This window comes from Balearica regulorum, chromosome 26 (assembly GCF_011004875.1).
Source record: "Balearica regulorum gibbericeps isolate bBalReg1 chromosome 26, bBalReg1.pri, whole genome shotgun sequence".
In the NCBI taxonomy this organism is placed as follows: Eukaryota; Metazoa; Chordata; class Aves; order Gruiformes; family Gruidae; genus Balearica; species Balearica regulorum.
In genome coordinates this window covers 2,833,483-2,853,398 of record NC_046209.1, presented here as the reverse complement: position 1 = coordinate 2,853,398, position 19,916 = coordinate 2,833,483, and the positions used below count along the sequence as shown (strand labels likewise).

General features: G+C 59.1%; 2 protein-coding genes across 4 annotated transcripts; both read right to left on the bottom strand.

Annotated features, from left to right (window-relative positions):
* Positions 1 to 237: 237 nt before the first annotated feature.
* Positions 238 to 7,456, bottom strand: ABHD17A (abhydrolase domain containing 17A, depalmitoylase). Its single transcript, XM_075776461.1, has 5 exons — positions 7,319 to 7,456; positions 5,060 to 5,575; positions 2,916 to 3,110; positions 2,111 to 2,290; positions 238 to 1,202 (listed from the first exon to the last, which is right to left on the bottom strand). Exons 2-5 carry the CDS (start codon positions 5,371 to 5,373, stop codon positions 977 to 979), a joined length of 915 nt encoding a protein of 304 aa, XP_075632576.1. The 5' UTR covers positions 5,374 to 5,575; positions 7,319 to 7,456; the 3' UTR covers positions 238 to 976.
* Positions 7,457 to 9,813: 2,357 nt separating this feature from the next.
* LOC104639788 (AN1-type zinc finger protein 5) lies at positions 9,814 to 18,853 on the bottom strand. Of its 3 annotated transcripts, none has more exons than XM_075776413.1 (7): positions 18,694 to 18,853; positions 17,891 to 18,192; positions 16,585 to 16,758; positions 15,057 to 15,150; positions 14,197 to 14,315; positions 12,442 to 12,552; positions 9,814 to 10,608 (listed from the first exon to the last, which is right to left on the bottom strand). In XM_075776413.1, the coding sequence occupies exons 3-7, from the start codon at positions 16,733 to 16,735 to the stop codon at positions 10,460 to 10,462; spliced, it is 624 nt and encodes a 207-aa protein (XP_075632528.1). In that variant the 5' UTR covers positions 16,736 to 16,758; positions 17,891 to 18,192; positions 18,694 to 18,853; the 3' UTR covers positions 9,814 to 10,459. The 3 variants fall into 3 exon arrangements, with proteins under 3 accessions (XP_075632528.1, XP_075632530.1, XP_075632529.1); XM_075776415.1 differs by having other exon boundaries at positions 17,891 to 18,283; positions 18,694 to 18,850; XM_075776414.1 differs by having other exon boundaries at positions 17,891 to 18,288; positions 18,694 to 18,838.
* Between the last annotated feature and the right edge of the window lie 1,063 nt (positions 18,854 to 19,916).

Below are 19,916 nucleotides of genomic sequence, written 5' to 3'. Positions count from 1 at the left end.
CCCCTGTTGTCCCCACGGCCCGATTCGAAGAGACAGACCAACAGCTCCTTCCCCACGTGCTGGTGCCTCAGGGCTGCCCGGTCCCCGGAGGAAGGTGACAAGCGCAATTCAGCCGAGGCATTGTCCAGCGGGGAACGCCGAGGGGCCGGACCCCCCGGGAGCTAGGGCTGGTCCCCCTGGCTGGGTGGCAGGGAGGCAGCCCCAGCCGTAGCCAGGGAAAAGGGCGCACACGGGGGAAACGTTAAACCTCTGCTCTTTATTGGGTGCCTGGTTTCCTCGCCCCGCTTCCCGAGCACACCGCGAGCGAGCGGTAGGGAGGAGGTGTTCCAGGGGTGACCTGAACACAGGGGTGCTCTGAGAAGGCAGAGCAGGGCCAGACCGGAGGAGGTGTGGAGCAGGGGGGCACCTCCTCCAACCGTCCCCACACTTCCCTTGGGGACACAGCTCTGCAAACACCAGGCACCCCACCACCACCGGCGCTGATCCCGGAAAAGCTCCGTCGAGAGCAGGAGCTGCCACCTCCTCTGTTTGGCCTCGGAGCGACGTCGGGGAGGCAGCCGGGCCCCCAGCCCCTCTCCAACTCGCCTTATTGCTATAGTCAGAGCAGCAGAGCAGTGAGGAGGAATTCACGAGTTCGCTGCTAGGAGAGGGGACGAGGACATGTCTGAAGCCGAGGATTCGCCATCAAGAGGGTGGGCTCTCGTCTTTCTGGGGAAGGGGGAAGGAGGGAGCTGCCGTCTCTTGCCAGCCCAGCCGGCGGTGCCAGCAGTGCCGGAGCTGGCACTGGGAGGGAGGAGAGCTGTGCTCGTGTCCAAGAGGAAATGCACCGTCCACTCCAGGGCCTCCTGCTCTCTCCTGAGGCTGGAGCTGAGGCTGTACAAACTCATTGCACCTCCAGCAGCAGGGACTGGGGAGGGGCACTGGGAGAAGTGGACAAACAGGCAGAAACCCCCTGCCCGTCCCCCCCGCCCCGCGGCTAGTTGCGTTGGCTGGCCAGCTCCTGGGAGATGAATTTCCGAAGGCGCTCGAGGTACTGGCTGTAGAGTTCAATGTCGTTGTGCCCGGCCCCATCCACCCACAGCGGCTCCACAGCCTTGGGGCAGCGTTCAAAGAGCGCCAGACCGTGGGAGAAGTCGATGACTTCATCCTCCGTGCCATGGATGATGAGGACGGGAGAGGTGATTTTGGAGATCTTCTCGATGCTGCCAAGAAGATGGGTGGGGAAGAGATGAGAGAGGGGGGTAAGTACAGGGATCAAGGCACCCCCCCATTCCTCCTGCCCCCAAAACACATCCCCTCGGGGAGAGGGACTACGAAATGCTCTTTGATCGCAGCAGAGCACGGGGACACAGAGCTTCTGCCAAGGATGAGCTCCGGGACAAGATCTCCCTGGCGTGACAGACAAGGACCAGACAGCAGTGACAACAGCCCCGTGGGACCTGGGCAGGGCTGACGGGAAGTGCTGCAGGACAGCGTGAGCCCAGGCCCTCCCCGCGTCGGGATCAGCCGTGCCGGGCTTTGAGCAGGGGAAGCATGGCTGTTCTCGGCCTGGCCCTAAAGGCCGCCCAAGGCCATCGGGATGCAGAGCGTGGGCTGGTGGCTCCCGGCCACAGCTTCCGGCTCGTGGACCATCCCTTGGGCCCGACTGCAAGGGAAAGGCGAAGGAAGAGCTCATCCCACCTCAGCGCTGCCTTTCTGTGCCACCATCCCTGCCCTCTGCAGAGGGGGGGAAACAGTCCAAGAAATTATCCCTGAGGGAGAGAGGGGTCCTGGGGACCCCTGGGGCTTGTGATACCTGGCCAGGGGCCAGTGGGACAGCCCCAAAGCTGACAGGCAAAGACACTGGGACAGGATGGCCAGGAGGTGATGCCACCAGAGGACACGGGGTGCAGACATGGCATGGCCCTCAGGAGGGAGCACAGTGACGCCAGGGAGGGTTACGGTCCCCCAGAGGGGACCAATGCAAGGCAAGGACATGTTTAACTCTATCACAGGTCCATAGTTTTCACCATAACCCCTCTTTGTGGCCAGGGCTGGTGTTCAGGACAGAGCTGGGCTGGGCACTGCCCCTCCACGGCTGACCCCTGTCCCTTCTCCTCAAGCCACTCACTTGGGGAAGGCATCGAACCAGTAGGTCTTCTTGGTCTCGGGGAAGGCGACTCTCATGCCAGAGGTGAGCGGGGAGTGGAGCACGATGGCAGCGCACTCGTAGCGGGAGGCCAGATCAACTGTGGGCACCGTGCCGATGCTTTGTCCGTATAAAATAATGTTCTCCGGGCTGATCCCATACCTGGGAGAGGAGAGGGCAGGTCAGCGCCCAAGCACCAGAGTCACATCACCAGGAGATACAGCCCAGGGGGTCCCCCTGCTCTGGCCCTGCAAGGTTTCCTGGGGTGGGGTGGGAATGGGACTCTGTCCCCCACCTTCCCCCAGCTCCTCGTGCTGTGCCCAAAGCAGTTGCCCTGCACCCCCAGCAGGACCAGGCAGCAGCCAGGGCTGAGCTGCCAGATGAGCTGGGGGGTGTCAAGGCTCACCCTTGCCAGGAGCAGGGTTACAGGGGGGTTCACGGACCCGGGACCGCAGCCACAGGCAGGGCAGAGGAGGCAGAGCCCGTCACGGGGCTGCTCCTCGAGCCCGGCTGGGGAACCGGGGCTGAGCACAGGCAGGGGAGAGCTTGGGAAGAGCAAGATGGGGAGCACAGCTTGTGCCAGCACTCCCAAGCAAGGTCATACCCCCGCAGCATCCCTGCCCCTCCGGGTCCCCCGGCCTGCTCCCCCAGCAGCTGCTTTCCAGCCACACCTTCCTGTTACAAGCGGCTCAGGTTCCCTCTCCGGGAGATTTCCTGTTTTCCAGACTGCCCGCCTGCAGGATTTTCCTGGATGTCCTCCCTTCCCCCTGCCTGGCGCCCCACTCACCGCGTCCGCAGCGCCTGCCACGCGGCATCGATGTCGGAGTAGAGGTTCCTCTCCGAGGGCTTGCCCGTGCTCACACCGTAGCCTGAGTAGTCATAGGAGAAGATGTTGCAGTTGATGCGGGTGCCCAGCCCGATGTAGAAGCTGCTCATCTGCCCCAGGTCCACGGCGTTGCCGTGCGAAAAGAGCACCGTGTACCTGCAGCACCGGGGAGAGACAGACGTGGCAGGTGAATCGGGGACTCTGCCGCAGTGCCATCACGCTGCCCAGCGGCTCAGGGACGGACGCGCCTGGGCAGTGCCAGCCAGGATGTCTGCTTCAGAGGCCGAAAACCAAACTCCAGGACGCAAAGGGCCAACACAACTCTGGCCGCCAAGGAAAGTCCTCGCGACACCCCCGGTCCAACCCCAGAGATGCCCAGACCCTCCTTGCCGCCCGGGGCCAGGGGCTCGCTACCAGCAGAAACAGGCAGCCCGAAGGCAGAGCGATTCTGTTCAAGTTTTTGAGTCTATTTTTGGTAAAAAGCTCAGGATTTGGGGCCGTTTGCCCAATGGGGATTTCAAGTAAGAATTCTGACAGCGGATTTTTTTGTCTCCTGAGTCTGGCAAGACACCAGACGCGGGGAGAGAAGTGAATTGTGGGAATGACAAGGCACAAGAAATTTCCACCATAAGGGGAAAAACAATGTTAATCATAAAAATTAACACTAATAGCGCATTGATGGAAGCTTGGCTCTCTTCTGCCAGAGGGGGGGAGCAAGACCTGCTGCTTGCCGAGCCCCCACAGTTGGTCCAAGGAGTCTGCGGCCAGTTTGAGCCTCCATGTCCCAGCCTGGACACCCCAGAAAGCCCTGGCAGGAAGGCGGTGGCAGGACGAGCTGCAGGGAGGACAGACCTGATGCCCCAGGGGGTTTGGGAGGGCCGAATCCCCCCCAGCCCAGGCCCTTCCCTCCAGCCCTGCAGCCTGGGCAAAACGGTCGCTCCCGCAGGCCGGCTGGGAGCAGGGCCAGCGCCGAGCCTCACCGCAGCAGGGCACGGACACGAGGATGTGCAGACAGCGCAATCCTGCCGATGGTTTCCTCTCTTCGGGGACCTGCAATGCACGCAGGGACACAGCGGACATCCCTACCGGGCAGCATGCGGAGGCCTCCTGTCACGCAGCTTTCCATCCCCGCGAGAGCCTTCCCCCCAAGCCCACCCGCTCGCTTCGAAGCCTTCAGCAAGCCGAGGGCAGATCTGGGCTGCGTTCCCCCGCGCAGAGGTCTCGGCGGATGCCGTCCCTCGCAGGGCACGTTGCTCCCGGGCGGATACCGGTGTGTGGGGTCAGCTGGGGTGCTGCAGGCTTTGGGACCTGGCCTCTCTCCGCACCCCAACCCCCAAGCTGTGCCACTGCCTCGGGGAGCAGCTGCCGAGTCCCCTCCCGTCCCCGCACCATCCCCTCGTGCCTAACCACCGGCAGCCGGGAGGGGGTCTCGGTCCCGCACCCTGGGCTGCCCCTCTCCAGCTTCCCAGTTCACAGACCCACGGGGGTGACCAGCAGCAGGTTGTGCCTCAGCCCCTCCTGGCTTTCACTCCTATCGCTCTTCTCCTTGAGGAATCAAATGCGCCCGCGAATTAGACTAAACGCGCAGACCTGGTTTGCCGCAGGCCTCTCCTGGCTGGCACAGGCTCTTGACCATCCATGTGGTCACCGCAGGGCTGGGGACAGAGGGCGAGCGGCCGGCGCAGGCACCCCCAGTGCTCACCGAGAGCCTTGCACAGACGCTCAGTTCACAACTGGAGCGTTACATCACCAGCATGACATCAGGGGGGATCTGCAGGCAGCCTCGGGGAATCCCTTACGTCCCTATAGCCTCCAGCTTTGCCTCCGCTCCATGTTTAACCCCATTTCCAGCCGCAGCCACAAGCCAGACCGGTCCCGGCAGCCACGCTCACCCGTCCTGCGGGACGTCTCAAACCCCCGTGGCAGGGCCACCTCCTTCAGCGAGGTGCTGGGTCAGGTCGGGGCAAGGAGGTGGCACCCAGCTGAAGGGGAGGAGGGGACAGGACGGCACCATGCCTGCCAGCACGTCACCGGCCCAACATTGAGCAGGACGGTGTCAAACTGCCGGCAGCGGCATCGGGCCGGCACGTCCACGGGTGACTCACCTGGCACCTGGCACGCAGCGGACATACATGCAGCCGACGCGGTTCCCTCGGCTGCTTTTGGTGACAAACACCTCGATGTTGTCCAGCTCCCGCTGGGAGTACTGGAAATCCGCCCGGTCCTTCAAGTGCAGCTTCCACCGCCCCGCAGCGCCGCCGCGCAGGGAGCCGGTGCTGGTGCTGCCCACGGGCTCCAGCTCGGGGACCACGGCGTAGGTGGGCTCTGGGGGCAGGAAGGCCAGTTTGGCAGCGATGCGGCTGGGGCAGGGAGGGCAGCAGAAGAGGCAGCAGAGTTGGCTGATCGACAGCCCGTTCATGACGGTAGCGAGGCAAAAGGCAGCTGTGCCCGGAGCGAGGGAGGATCCGAATCAGGCAGATGCTGGGAACGACGACGGCCCGGAGAGGCCCCGTCCTCAGCCAGCCCTCGGCACGGCTGCTGCCGGCAGTCCGCTGCGGGCCGGGACACTGGTCGGGGCTGGGGCGGCTGCCATCCGTCCGTCTGCGGGCAGCAGCGGCGGCCTGCGGGCAGGTCAGGCAGCAGTGAGGGCTCTGCAACGGGCACCCCCACAGACACGCGCGACCCACGGCCGGGGACAAACACGCACCTCCCCGGCACACCCACACGCCAGCGAACACACTCACCGCAACCTCCTCCAACACACGCCCGCCGCTTACAGCCCCCACGCTCGCACTGAACCCACGCACCCCCCCAAACCGAGCCTCCTTCAACACTTCCCAGCCCGCACACTCCCACACCACGCACCGCAGCCCCCGCGTGCAGGCCCACGCTGAGGAGGCGAGGACGGCGGGCGCGTACACACGTACACACACATGCTCTACAACAGCCGTGCGGCTGGCGGTACAAAGGACACAGCCCCTCCAGGAACCCCCTCAGATGCCGGCACAGGCCTGGCCACACAAGTGTGTGGCGGGAACACCGAGCTCCTGAAGAAAAAGGGGAGGGGGGAGAAAGGGGGGGGGGGGGAAGCAACTATTTTCTGCAAGTTTGGGCACAGGCTTGAGCTGAGGAATGTCAAACCAGCCCACACCCCGAGGAATTCACTCCATCTGCTTCAGAAGGGCTGGGAAAGGGGAGGAAAGGGTGGAGGGGGGAGGCTTCCCGGCCAGCCGGGAGGGGAAGGCACGCGGTGCCGAAATACGCCCAAATATTCAGAGCGAAGGGATGTCCCGTGTCCGGCCCGGCTGCAGGCCCCGCACTTCAGGGGCTGGGGCCGAACTCAGGTTGCCCTCGGGCCAGCGGCCACCCGCAGCAGTGCCAGGGCCGGCACAGCACCCGGCACATGGCAGCCCAGGCCCTCCTTGGGTTTGGCACCCTGCGTGCCGGCGGGACCACACGCACCCACAGCAGACGAGGGTGTCCGGCGGCCGCACACCTGCACGGGCACGTCAGGGCGTGGGTCCACGCAGGCAGAGGCAGGCAGCTGCCGGCGGCGCAGGTGCCATGTGTCACGCTCGCGCCGGGCCAAACCCCGGCCCCGGGTGGGGACGGGCAGGACCCCGTGGGCAGGACCCCGCGGGCAGGACCCCGCGGGCAGGACCCCGTGGGCAGGACCCCGCGGGCAGGACCCCGTGGGCATGGACCCCGCGGGCAGGACCCCGTGGGCAGGCAGCCCTGCCGACCCGGCTGCCCTCGCTCCGCAGCCAGCACAGGGGCCGGATCCACACACACCCGCCCTGACCCCACACCCGCTCACCCCACGCCTGGCGCGGGGGCCGGATCCACGCGCACTGACCCCACCAACACCCACAAACACTCCGCCCGCAGCCAGAGTGGGGGACCCACGCTGCACCCACTCATTGACCTGAGTGGGACCCCCCCCACACACTGACCGGTGGGTGCCCCCCCCACCCCCGCTGACCGGCGTGGGCCTCCCCAGCCACTGGCAGGTGTGGGACCCCCCACTCCACACACACTGATGGGTGGGGGGGGTCCCACACATGCTCACCAGTGTGCCCCCCCCCCACTGACCCGCGTGGGACCCCTCCACTGACCGGCGTGGGCCTCCCCCCCCCGGCACTGAGCAGTGTGGGACCCCCCCCCCCCAAACACACACCCACCGGTGGGACACCCCCACCCCACTGACCCGCGTGTGCCGCCCCCACTGACCGCTGTGGGACCCCCCCCCCCTTCCGCCACAGGACTCGTGTCCCGTCCCCCCCTCCCCCCCCCGACGCCCCCCCCCCCCCCCACTCGTGCCTCCCCCCGACTCCCCGGCCGAGACAGAGCCGTTCCCCCCGTACCCGGACATGCTCCGCCGCGGCCCGGCCGGGCCCCCCCCCCCCGCGCTCGGGGCTGCCAAGGGACGGGCGGCCGCGACGGGCCTCCGAGGCGGGGGCGGCGCTGCACGGCGACGGGCTGGCCCCGCCCACTCGTCTCCAGGAAGTGACGCTCTCGGCCCGCCTTCGTTACCAAGGGAACGGCGCGGCCTTCGCTAGAGCTGCCTCCTGTCATGGCGGACGGGGGACAGGAGTCCCCCCGCACGGAGGTCACGCGTGGCCAGGATATTTCCCCACTCCCCAGATGACAAAGCCAGCCTAGGTCCCCCAAAATGAACACCGGGAAGGATGGTTTGGACCTCGGAGGTCGGTCCCACGCGGGTCCTAGGCCCAGGCCCAAACCCCCTCCGCGGGTCGCAAGCTCCAGCCCTGCGAACGCGGGTGGAGAAAGCAGCTCCCCCACCAAGGGAAATCGAGACTCCCAGCGCCTAGGGGTGCCGGATACGGCCCCAGGACGCAGTTTGTGTACCGGGGTGGCAGGAAGAGAAACCTGGAGTGGGGCGCTCCTAACCGCTGCCAGCACCGGGCACCGTTCGTTATTGTCCATGGGGAAACCGAGGCCCAGAGCCCCACAGCCACCCCAGAAGAGCCCAGAGCTGAGCCGGCACCGGCACGTGACACATCCGTGCCCATAATGAACCATCCGCAGCATCCAAGCAAACAAAACTATTAATATTTACACTTTACGAAGAGGAAGGACACGAAAGGGAAAAGGTAGGTGATGGAGAAGCAGGCGGCTGCCCTTCTGCTGTGTGGGCTTTCCTGTCGCATCCATGGGAGCTGCTTCGCCTCCCCAGGGGCTCGCGACTTTCACGCGAATGCAAAGGCGAGAGGTGGTTGCAATTTCTCACGGCTTCCCCCTGAGAGCGATGGCTCATTCTCAGCCAACACCTCAATGGCGAAACCCAGCCTCGCCCCACACCGTCAGCACCGCGCTTATGGCCCAGGTGCATCCTGGCACTAAAACGTGCCACCACTCACATGCTCCAGACATGACGCTGGTACTGCCCAGAAGCAAAAAATCTGAGGAAAAGGCTGTCAAGAGCCAGCCTCGCCTCCACTCCACGCTGGCGGGGGATTTACAGCATTTTTGGAGGTCTGAATCCTCCTGGCGACGCCGTATGACAGTAGCTGCCGCAGGGCACACGCTGCTCTGGCTGACACCAGGAAAAAATGAAGCCTTTGGAACAATCCCCTTGCAATCACCAGGGCAGAATTGCCGTAACTGGGAGGAAACCAGCGCTTGGAAGGAGCCGCTGTGATTGCTCCCGGCTGTCGGTTCAGCCCCCGTGGCTCCGCTCTCCAACACCCCTGTATGAGCCGATGCTGAGGGAAACACTTCCAAAGCGTGGGACGGCCAGAACTGGGGCAGAGGCTGCTGCTTTTCCCCTGGGACCCGTCCAGGCTTCTCTGTTTGTGAGACCGCCAAGAGCCCTGTGGCTGCAGCCCTGCTCCCGGCATTCCCAGGGAGGAAGAGCCGCTCTGGGGTGGGCGCAGACCCTGCGTGGTGCGGAGACAGCTTTCAACATGCCCCAGAAGCCTCCGCCTGCCTTGTGCTGTGTACCTGAGCCCCACATTTTCCTTTCTAACAGCTCCAAAGGCTCCACGTGTTGGGGTTTTTTTTGAGTGCTATCGAGCCCGGCATTTGGCTTTCCCTGCACCCCAGAGCCCTCCACATCTGTGCGTGCCCCAGAGCTCTGTGGGTGCCTTGGAGGGTTCTCAAGTCCTCTGAGTGCTTTCAGTGCACCCCAAAGCTCTCCTTTTGCCTTTTCTTGCACCCCAGAGCCCTCCTGGAGTCTTCCAGCACCCCCAAGACCTCTACAAGTCTTTCAGTGGGCCTAGAGCCCCCCACGTGCCTCTCGTGGCTCCTCAGGACCCCATGGGCTTTTCTGAAAGCCCTCACATGTGTTTCTAGGCACCCCAGGACCCTCACACCTTTCCACACGCCCCGCAGCCCTCCACGTGCCTTTCCTTGTGCCCCAGATCCCTCTGTCTGGCTTTTGGAGCTTCTCCTGGGGATCTGGCCCTGCCTCTTGTCCCACAGGGACAAGCAGCGAGGTGGGAGAGCAGGGTGACTGGGTGGGCTTCCCAAGGCAAGGTACTCACAGGGCAGAAAGGCTCTCAGCAACAACCAGCAAGACCCACGGGGCAGGACGGGTCCCTGCGCAACCTGAGCTTTGTGCACAACCCTGACGAGAAAGAATCGTTTAAGGCAGAAGGCGGGGAGCGGAGAGGCGCAGGTGCCGCTGTGTTACAACAAACCTCGCTAGTGAAGCGGCCAGCGGTTACTCGGGGTGGTGAAGCACAGGAGGCCAGTGCGAGGGCGTCCCTCAGCCCAGCCACGGCCCCGGATGGAGCAAGCCCGGCAGGCTGGCTCCCTCCCTGCAGCAGGAGGCATGAGGCAGCGAGCCGTACTTTCCTAAAGGTCCCGGCCTGCAGCCGGAGCACGTCTACATCACTTCAAGCCACAAAATAACTTTACTGTGCGAGTACTCTGCTGGTTAACTATCCCCATGCTTCAACAACAGCGTCTCAAAGGGAGGGGAGGGGTATTTGGGGTGTTAAAACTACAGAATCCTCTTCTGCAACCAAGACCAAACACCTCTTGGAGAGCAGAGGGCAGCCGTGCGGCCAGGATTCCCCAGGTCCTGCTTTTACAGTGGGGCAGAGGGAACAAAGTCCAGCGGCAGCTCAGGGGCTCCGGCCGCGAGTGCCGGGAGGTTTGCAGGACTCGGAGCTGCCGGCTGAAGGGAAAGGTTGCCCGGCAGAGCCCAGCTGACCATGTCGTGCAAACCGCCCCGGCAGAAGACAAGTCCAAAGGTCTTAGCACTGCAGCAGTGGGGCAGGAAAGTCCCTTTTCCTTTGGGAAGACGGTCAAGAACGGATCAGCTGAGCTGTGGCCGTCGGAGGGGCAGGAAGGGAGAGAAGGAACGGCAACTGTCTGCCAAAGAAGTGTGAGGAGTCTGCATGTGCGGGTGCTGGTTCGTGTGTGCTGCTGGAGTCCCCATTGCACCACCAATGGGGCTGGGAGGAAGAGGAGGAAGGCTGGGAGGAAGGGGAAGAGCACCAGGTGACCTGGCTGCAGTTCCAGCTGCTCAGCCCCTTTCACAACTTCTGGATCTTCTCAGCAATAACAATGGGGTTCTCCTTACGGATCTTCTCAGCAGCTTCTGCCTTGTAGTCGTAGGGGCAGGCATGCATGTCGGAGTACCGGTGAACGGCACAGAACAGGTTCCCGCAGCGGCAGTCAAAGCCTGAAAGGAGGAAGAGCAGAAAAAGAAAGATCCGTTAGTCCCTGTCCAGCCGGACGGGAAGGGAGCAGGGCCCCCGCACGTTCCTGCCAGGCCAGGAAACTCCCCTAATGCAGAAAGGGGGGCAGACGAGGGAGAGGGGCCACTGTCCCTGAGAGGCAAAAGGGTCTCTCGATGTGGGGGAAGACCATGGGTGGCTCTTTGGTTTCCTCTGGCTTAGCCGCTCCCACGAGCGCACACGTGCTCTGGGCAGCCCCAGCTGTCACAGCAGTGGGAAACGCTCCCGGAGCAGCTGCTCTCCGCACTCCCTGGGGACAAGGGACACGCCGGAGACTGCAGAGTGCCAGGTTGCTGATCCAGACCAGGCTCCCCAGGCAGCGAGCAGGCAGCCTGAGCTGGAGCCGAGCCCTCCGAGCCAGCCTGGCTCCCCAGGCGTCACACAGCAGCATCCGGACTGACCAGCAGTAAGCCAACGAGCCCCAAAACCTTCACCTCATCAGGATCACTTTTGAGCTATTTAGGCTTCAAAATTCATAATATAGTCACTTCACTTGGAGACAATGCTGTTCAGAAGAGCTATTGTCATCACAGCACACTGGGAAACTGAGACATGGAGCAGGAAGGGGGGTTGCTGCAGGACAGCAGATCAGCTCTTTCTTTTCACGTCTTTCCAACTACAGGCTGTAAAGACCTTAAACATCTTGCTATGAGGTACCAGTTTGCTCCTGTTTGAGAAAACTTACTTTATCCTAAACGCCCTGAATTCACAGAAGTTCTCTGCAAGTTGATTCCTAAAGGAGAGGAAACTTCTCACAGTTTGAAGCTCTTCAGAAAACACTCATGCAGGAAAACAATCCTCCCTGCAGATCTGAAGGCTGGGCACAGAGTACCCTGCCCAGTCCCAGGTTTATAAACGCACATTTAGTCTACGACAGCCCCCTCAAATCTCCAGGCAAGCTCGGGTTCCACAGTGCCAGGTGCTGGGCAAACCTTCCTGGCCAGATTCTGCCAAAGCAGCTAACATCGATAAAAACAGAAGTGTGTGTGCAGTCCCTGGCTGAACGCACCGAGGACCCTAAAGAGGCGAGCGCTTCACTAGAACAGCGAGACCTGCATGGCTCTAGAGTTAACTTTTTCCAGGGAAACAACTAAATGCCAGAGTCGATTCAGGGGAATGATGTTTTTATTAACAAACCACAGCCAAGTTAATTGCTTCATGAACTGCCTTTCCCGGGGCAGTTTTGCCATTGATACCAGTCACCTGACGCAATCTAAGCACCTCTCTCTTCAGCTTTACAGGCTGAACACTGAGTGCCATCCTGCTCTCAGGAAGCTAACGGCAGAAGTCAAGCAACATTAACAAATGGGCTGAGTCCCGGAGCGTGATTTTCAATTTGGGTCTAGCTCAGTTCATGTCACTATTACGAAAGCTTTACCGCTGACTTGAATAGGAGCAGAATTAGATCCCAAGTGAGCACTGCCTTTGCTTCTACAAGCAGCTTTTGCCAAGTGGCAGAAATAACTCGAGAGGCACGGCTCCGTCCAGTTCTGCAATCCTGCGTCCAAGGTCTAGCAGGGACCCCAACAGTGAGCAGCAGATTCTCCAGGGTACTGCCTCAGACAGCACTGCTCGCAGGTCGGAGTTCCCCTCCCTCCTCCCCTGCAGCACCACATCTTGCAGATGTAAAGTACCTTTTGGAGGGGTACTTCCCACCACTGACCCACAGCGACCCTCTGAACCCAGGCAGCATCACAGCGCAAGGAGATCTGTTCGCACGGCTACGAAACCAGACTACTTAGGCCACAGGCAAGTTTTCCCCACAGCCAGGCTCTTACCAGTTAGCCCTATCTTCTTCCGGCAAGTGAAGCAACGATTCTTCTTCTGTTTCGGTTTTTCTGAAGCTGTCTTGCCCTCAGCTGTGTTCTGGGATATTTCAAGCAGGGTACCTGAAACAGAGGCAAGAGTTTTGCTATCCTTCTTGATAAACCAAGCAACACATTTGTTTTACTAAGGAGCTCCTTGGGGCCCTACCACCGATTCTGGGTCTGTGCCAGACACCTCTGTGTGCATGTTGCCCTGGCTGACATACCCCAAACTGTGAGATTTGCCTTGTTCCACAGAGATCTCCACCTCGCAGAGTCTCATGTTTTCTCTCTGTTTCAAATTCCTTAAGTCCAAGGCTCAGGAACACCAAGGAGATACTACGGTTTAGCCAAGGCATACGTAAGTTAACGTGACGCCATTTAGCTCCTGCTGAGAAAAGGTAATTCTAAGTAAAATTCCCTGGTGCTTGCCATAGGTTAAGCACGAGTCTGGATAGTCACTGCAGCTTAGCTGATACACAGTAACACAGCTGCACAGCTGAGCCTAGAGTTAATCTTTGTGGGGGGAGGGAGTTAACCCCTTGTAAGTACTACTAATTATTTTTGCTGACTCTTATGTAACTGTTCCTCGTATGTAGGTCTCAGAATGCTTTACACAGATACTCATCACTGTCTCTAATCTACCAAAAGGAAAACTGAGCTCTGAAAGCCAGATTGTTAAAGGTCACTGATGCTTAGCAGGATTTCCTACAGTACCTAAGCAGGTTAGAGAAGTCAACAGGAGGGAGGAGCTCCAACTGCTAGTAGATACACACCTGCAGTGCATGCTGCTCTGAAAATCAGGCTAAAGAGACAAACAGTCAGAGGCAGATATAGCTTTGTGGGTCTGACCCTAAACAAATTTCTAAAAATCCCACAAGCAGAAGAAAGCAGCAGGCTCTTCCAAGCCTCTCTTTCACCAAATAGTCTCTCACCTGCCTGTTGTAAATTGTCTCCTGGGTTTGCAGGCCACGGATTACCAAATGCAAAAAGCACACTCATGGGGTTTTTAGCAACCAACAACTCTTGGGGGTTTTGGGGTTTTTTTTTAGCTTTGAGTGCAAGCAAAGTGTCAGTTGAGCTAAAGGAGGGTATCTCCAATGCAGTGTCACTCAGTTACAGCTCCACTGCAACACGACGGCTCACCCTCTAACTCTGTACCCTGCTGGGACACCACACCCCTGCTATCACTTCAAGGTACCCGCTTTGCACACAAAGGGACAGCGTTAACGCTCCCCTTTGAGGGACACACATCCTGTGTCATCCCATCACACAGGCCAGCAGCTGCCCCTCGGGCACCGTCACAAACATGTCTCTTCTCTCCCAAGACTACACTGGATCCGTCTCCTTTCCTGCCTCAGAGATGGCAGGAACTGCAGCCAACGACAGCCGTGCAGCAGGCTGTGGGACGCGCCGGGCTTTCTGCCATTCACTAGGATAGGCGTCATGGAAGATTATCCTCCTGCCAGCCAGTCGAGGGCTGGCAGCTACTCAGCCCTCAGCCCACAAAGCAATCTCTATCGGCCTGCCCTCAGGCACAGCATTTTCTCTCCTCCCTGTTTCAGAAACAAACTGTTTTCCCCTTAGCTCTCTTGCTGGTGTACCTTTCCTGCCGGGAGGCAACAACTGTCCCCTGGAGTTACTGGCCAGTACTGTATTTGCTGCTCAAACCGACTTGCGAGACCGGTGTCATTCAGACTCGTGCAAAGGCCAAACCAATCGGTCTACCTGATGAGGAAGATGCTGATGAGGCTTCTTCTGTCTTGATGAATTCTTCTGTCTCACTGCTGTTTTCTTCTCTGGATATGCTCATGGCTGTCATCTGATGGGTCACAGGAGTCTGAGCACTGGGAGCATTTGCAACAAACAAACAAACAAACCAACCATAGAGCAAACAGAAGTATTTTCTTTTGATGAACAGTTATGTGGGAGAGTTTTTCAGTCCATAAAGTGAATTTCATTGTACTCACAGGTAGCTCAGGAGCACAGCAGGCCAATTCCCCTTGAGATTTGGGATCAAAGTTCTTTATAGACACAAATGGAATGAATCTGTGATGATCTCAGTTTCCTTTTCAACCCAATTATATCTCAAAGCCGAGGCAACAGCCCATCCAAAGAAGTCCAGGGACACAGTTACAAGTCAGGACTGTGATGCAGTGGTAGAGCTCAATGCAGTAGTATCTTCCCTCCTTTCAAACGTGACCCTAATCCTGCTGCTGCAGCTTCCAGACTGGATCATCAGCACGTGCTTTCACTTTGGACTGAGTTGAAACCCAAGAGTTTAACGCAACTAGTGACAGACAAGGTGCACTGGCTCTATGAGAACCAGGATGCCGTGTAGTTTACTACAGCTTTTAATTTTCTACCAACCCTCTGGTACCTGGCTCTACTCTGATGACATCAGTCATCCTTATCAGGGACATCTCAATCTTCCAGACAAACTGTGGTGACAATGAACAGTGTTTGATCCAGTCCATTCTACAGATCCCCTTGTCCGTATGAAGGATGAGAGCATACCTCGTGTCCCAGGGTTGGTTTTCAGCATGGCTGTAGATCCCCCCCCATTCCCCCATAGACTATGGCCCTACCTGGCTTTCGCATCCTCAGGCGTGGAGTCTCCCTCTGCACGCTGCCCTGCAATTGAATCTGAAGCCATGGGGCTGCTGTTGGGACCACTGGGTGCTACAAAACAAGATCACAGTCTTGGTAAACTCTTAAAAACGTCAGCAAGTTCCTCGGGTGTTTGACGGCCCAGGAGAAAGCAGGATGAGCACTTTCAGCAGGCTTTAACCTCCTGCTCCCTACCAGGAGCTGGGAGAACACCCCCCAGTTGGGATCACGCCTAGATCCCTGATTCTTGTACTCTCCCCTCCAAATCTGTGCACAGGTCTCTGTGGGGACAGCACCTCAGGGCTGGATGGACCTGACGATGACCCAGGGCAGCTATTCTTACATGAGATCAGGAACGACTCCTTGTATCATATACATCCCTCTGAAATTATCTGCTCGTCTTCCTGAGAACTGCAGGCCTTGTTTAGGGAGACCTGTTCAGCTCCTCAGGATCTGCAAGCTCCCTTTGGAGGGATGAGGGTTTGTCTGCAGAAGTTATGTGCTGAATGCCTTCCATTACTGTGTGGTTTTGTAACATCTGGTAAAATCTGACTTCAGGCACCCATGCCACCTCCATCATTCTTTGATTCCCCTTCTTTTCCTCAGCACTGCAAACTCTGCATCAGCATAAATATTCTCCTATCAGTACAAAGGAAAACGCTGTGGTCACCAACATACCTCGAACCCAACGTTACTTTGCAACTTCTCCAAGGTAAAAGAACAAGATCCTCATCTGCTGAAAAGAACTAGCTTTGACAGAAACACGTTGCTTTATGTCAGCCAAGGATCTAATTCAGAAAAACCCTTTCTTGGGAAGAGCTGTGTTCCCAATGTATATTTTGGGTGGGTAATTCAAGCAAAGCCATTATTACACTCAGGAACAAAACTGCGAAAGATCTCTAGAAGGCATTTCTCACCAGCATCGCGAAGCCTGTACGTGGGGCATCTCAGCAAAAGAAAATCCTGCTAATGATGGAAAGAGCTTTCTTTCTGTGCATCTAGCTGCCTCCCAGCTCAGTGATACGTTTAGCTGTGTTTAGCTGCAAGCCACAAACCTTTTATTTTGTTGCTTTTCATTGTCAACCCTGTTAAGCTAAGAAAATTATGCAAACTGAAAAGGTCAAATTGTTCCCAAGTTAAATTTCATTTGAGGGGTCTGTCGTGGTTCCCAGCAGTCAGCACATAACTCAGGAAACAGCGAGAAATTTGGGCCACTGTTAGCGCAAGTGAAGTCTTACGGTTTAGTGGAAAGTGCTGACTGGGATGGGGCGTCACAAACAGCCAGGACTGGGAAAGAACCAACTGACTCCTTACGGGGAACAGAAGTGCTCAAAGGTTCGGGTCTTTGATTTAGAGGCTTGAGTCTACATGAAAAGGGAAAGACATCACTTTTCTAGGAGGGAGTAAATCTGCTGGCAGCCAGTACCAGGCTCTATTCCAGTTCCCTAACGTAGTTTGCATCCAGGCACTCACATAAAATAGATTTCTCGGACAAAAATCCTCTACCTGGGGGGCTTATCCGGTCACTGCTCTGCTGTCTCTGTAGAAACTCCTTGTAGCAAACGGAGCACATCCCGTTGGTCCGGGGGCTGCCATAAAACCCACAGCCTGTGGTACACAGCAGAGGCACCTGGGTTTGGTTTGTCTCCTGAGCCATCCTCTCTCCTCCAAGGCGCCAAGCTGCAAACAGGAATAAAAACGAGACAGCCGTTAGGGCCGGAGTGCTCGCTCATTGTACGCTGCAGCTGATCAGGAAGGAGCACAAAGGATCCCAAGAGAGTCCGGTCCCTGCACGTGCACAACAACGCAATCCAAGTCCCTTGAGCAAGCGATACTCGGGGCTTGTAAGCAGCCACAGGATCCGGGTCCTGGGGCTTTGGGCCATCCAGAGCTCAGCTGCCAGGAGGCTGCCCAGAGCCAGGCTGAAAAGCCAACAGGAACCGGCTGCTGGTACTCCCTCGCACGAGGCTCCCTAAGCTCCTGGTGAAAGACATGCACGTAAGACCTGAACGATCCGCCCTCCAACGCTAACAAGAAGTGCCATCACGGCGCGACTAATGACTCCTGCAAACACTGAAACAAAGAACGGCACTCAAACGGCCGGCATCCCGCCTAATTAGTTACATTTTACACTTAGTGGCGTTTGTTTTCATTTTAAGCCTGTTTTACTTTTTTAGTTCTGAGGAAGATGATGTAAGTGATGCAAAAAGAACCCATTGACTCTCAGTTTTGACATACTTGTGTATTTCCTGACGTATGCTGGCAGATAAGGGGAACATTAGCACAGTTAGGCTGGAAATAAGAATAAGGTTTCTTTCCAGCAGTACGATGCTATTCTGGAACACCTTCCTGGGGGAAACAGCAGACACAGTGAAACCTATTTTTAAAATTAATCCTAATAATTTCACTCTGGATCATGTGCAGTTGCCTCCAGACCCAGGAACTGGCCCCTTCCAGCCACACATGGCATAGCATTTACGCGGCCAGACTGCGCTGCACTCCTTTAAACCAGAACTGTAAGCAGAAACTCCCAGCACCAGCAAACACCGATTCATGTGTGTGCGAACAACGCGGCTGCGACCGGTCCAGCTTTGGCAGAGGACAAGGGGACAGGATGTTTGCGGGACCACAGCCGTGCCGGTGGCTCCAGCTCGGGCGCAAAGACTCTCGTTACCAGGAGTTCCCAGCAGCGATCCCCTTCTCCCAGCACAGCAGATCCACCACTTCACAGCTAACTCTGCTGCTTTCTTTAATGCTCCTACAAAACTTGCTCCGCTAAGGGAATAAAACAACAGGAACATGAAATAATTACCCTCCCAGGAGCACTCCCGTGGGATGGAAGGGGATCAGTTCTGGTTTATTCTTCCTTGTCCTCAGCTGGATGATACAAATCTCTGCTCTGCACTTGGGGCTCCCCTTGCAGAGCTCAGACCAATGTTCCCATTACCAGACCAGGAGTCCTTCCCAGCCCAAGCCGACCTCTCCTTCGGCACCAGCAGCCACGGGAGCCTCCTACGCGCTGGGAATGGACCTGGCAGGCTGAATCCCCACGGAGGTAACTGGATGGTAACCAATGCCACACACGGATGGAATTGCTTCTGATTTTGAGCGTGCCTGGAGAGAGGAGGAGATGACTGCTGCCACTTTGGACGAGTTCAGCTCTCCCTCATGAAGCAGCAGCCTTAGCCAGCAGCCCCGGGGCGACCTGCGCTGGGAGCCGAGCGGCACACGGCTTTACCGCAAAACCAGCTGAAATGATGATCCGCGGGGGAAACCGAACCGCTCCCTCTCCCGCTGCTCTGCCCCACACCCCCAGCCCGGGCAGGCCGGGGCCAGCCGCGTAACCCGCCGCTTGGCCAGGGAGAGCCACAGGCCACCCGCCCACCTTGTCACCCTCCGGCCGAGCTGCCCTAGCCGCTGCCCGGTCGAAGGCCGGCGTTGCCCCGGTGGGGAAGCCTCCCCGTGTCCGCCCACACTCCCCCCGCCCTCCGCGGCCGGGCTCCGCGCTCCGCTCCCCGCCCGCGGTGGAAATCGAGGCCGAGGCTTTGCGGCCTGCGCGGCGGCGGTTAGGGCCGGGCCGGGCCGGGCCGCTGGGCCCCGCCGGGCCCCACTCACCGAAGGCGGAGGCGGGCGGCCGCCGGGCCGGGCCGAGCCGGCCGCCGGGAGGCTCAGGCGGGCTGCGGACAGGGCGGGCTGCCGGGAAACATGGCGGGCGCTGCCGGCGGGACCGCGGCCTCCGAGCGCCCTCCCCCGGGGAGGGCCCGGCCCGGGCGGGACGGCGGGGACGGGACGGGACGGGGCCACCGCCTGCAGGCGGGGCCGGAGAGGCCTGGGTATAGGGGCTGGGGTAGAGGTGTGCCCCCGCTATAGGGCAGGGGGCTGAGCCCCCCTGCGAGTATAAGGGGTGGGACACAGCCAGCCTCTGCTATAGAGGAGGGATCTGGGAGCCCCCACTGTCGGGGCTGGGACATAAGATATTCTTTGACTATAGGGGAAGGAGCTGGGACCTTCCTCCCCAGCTATAGGGGCTGAGACATTGGCTGGAGTCCAGCTGTAGGGCAGAGGACTGGGGATGTCCCCATCTGTAGCCACTGGAGGAGAGGGTGGGCAACACTCTTCCCCCCCCCGCCTCCACCTCTCGGGGCCGGGGCTGTGCCCCATCTATAGGGGCTGAGCCAGGAGGCAGGGGTGCCCCCCGTACATTGCTGCTGTGATACAGCATGAAGTGACCCGAGTGCACACTCATTCTCAGCCTCACCCCAGACCATTTCCCTGCAGCCCTGAGACCCCCCCCAGGGGTCAACCTTGCCATCCCAAACAGAAAGGGAGGGTGGGATGCTCTGGAGCTCTCTGGTTGGAAGGGCTTCCTGGCTGCAAACCATTCCTGCTGCTCTTCTCCAAGCCCTGGGTGATGGTTTTGGCTTGTTTTTAATCAAAGCTTTGCACAGATGTTGTCATGACCCAGCCTGCAATGGGGCTGATTCGCCTCCGAGCCCGTGTGCCCATGCCCAGGGCTGGCGATCGTAGGATGCCCGCAGCAGATCACCGCAAGGGAAAGCGCCCGTGTCCCGACCGCGCTGGGGCTTGGGAAACACCCAGGAGCAAAACTGCTGGGAAGCCACTGCAGAGCTCTGCTCAGTTGTGTCCTCAACCTCTCCCCGGCCTGGGGGGCTACTAAACACTTTGTGAGTTTGCCCTAAGCCCTGGGCAGGGTGTCGGAGCGGGGTTTCTGCTTGGCTTGAGTTTGCGGCAGAGGCACAGGCAGGGCTCTGCTCTCGGAGCACTTTTTGGGGCCGTCTCTAGCTGCGCAAAGGCACCTCCCGGTGCAGTTTGATTTA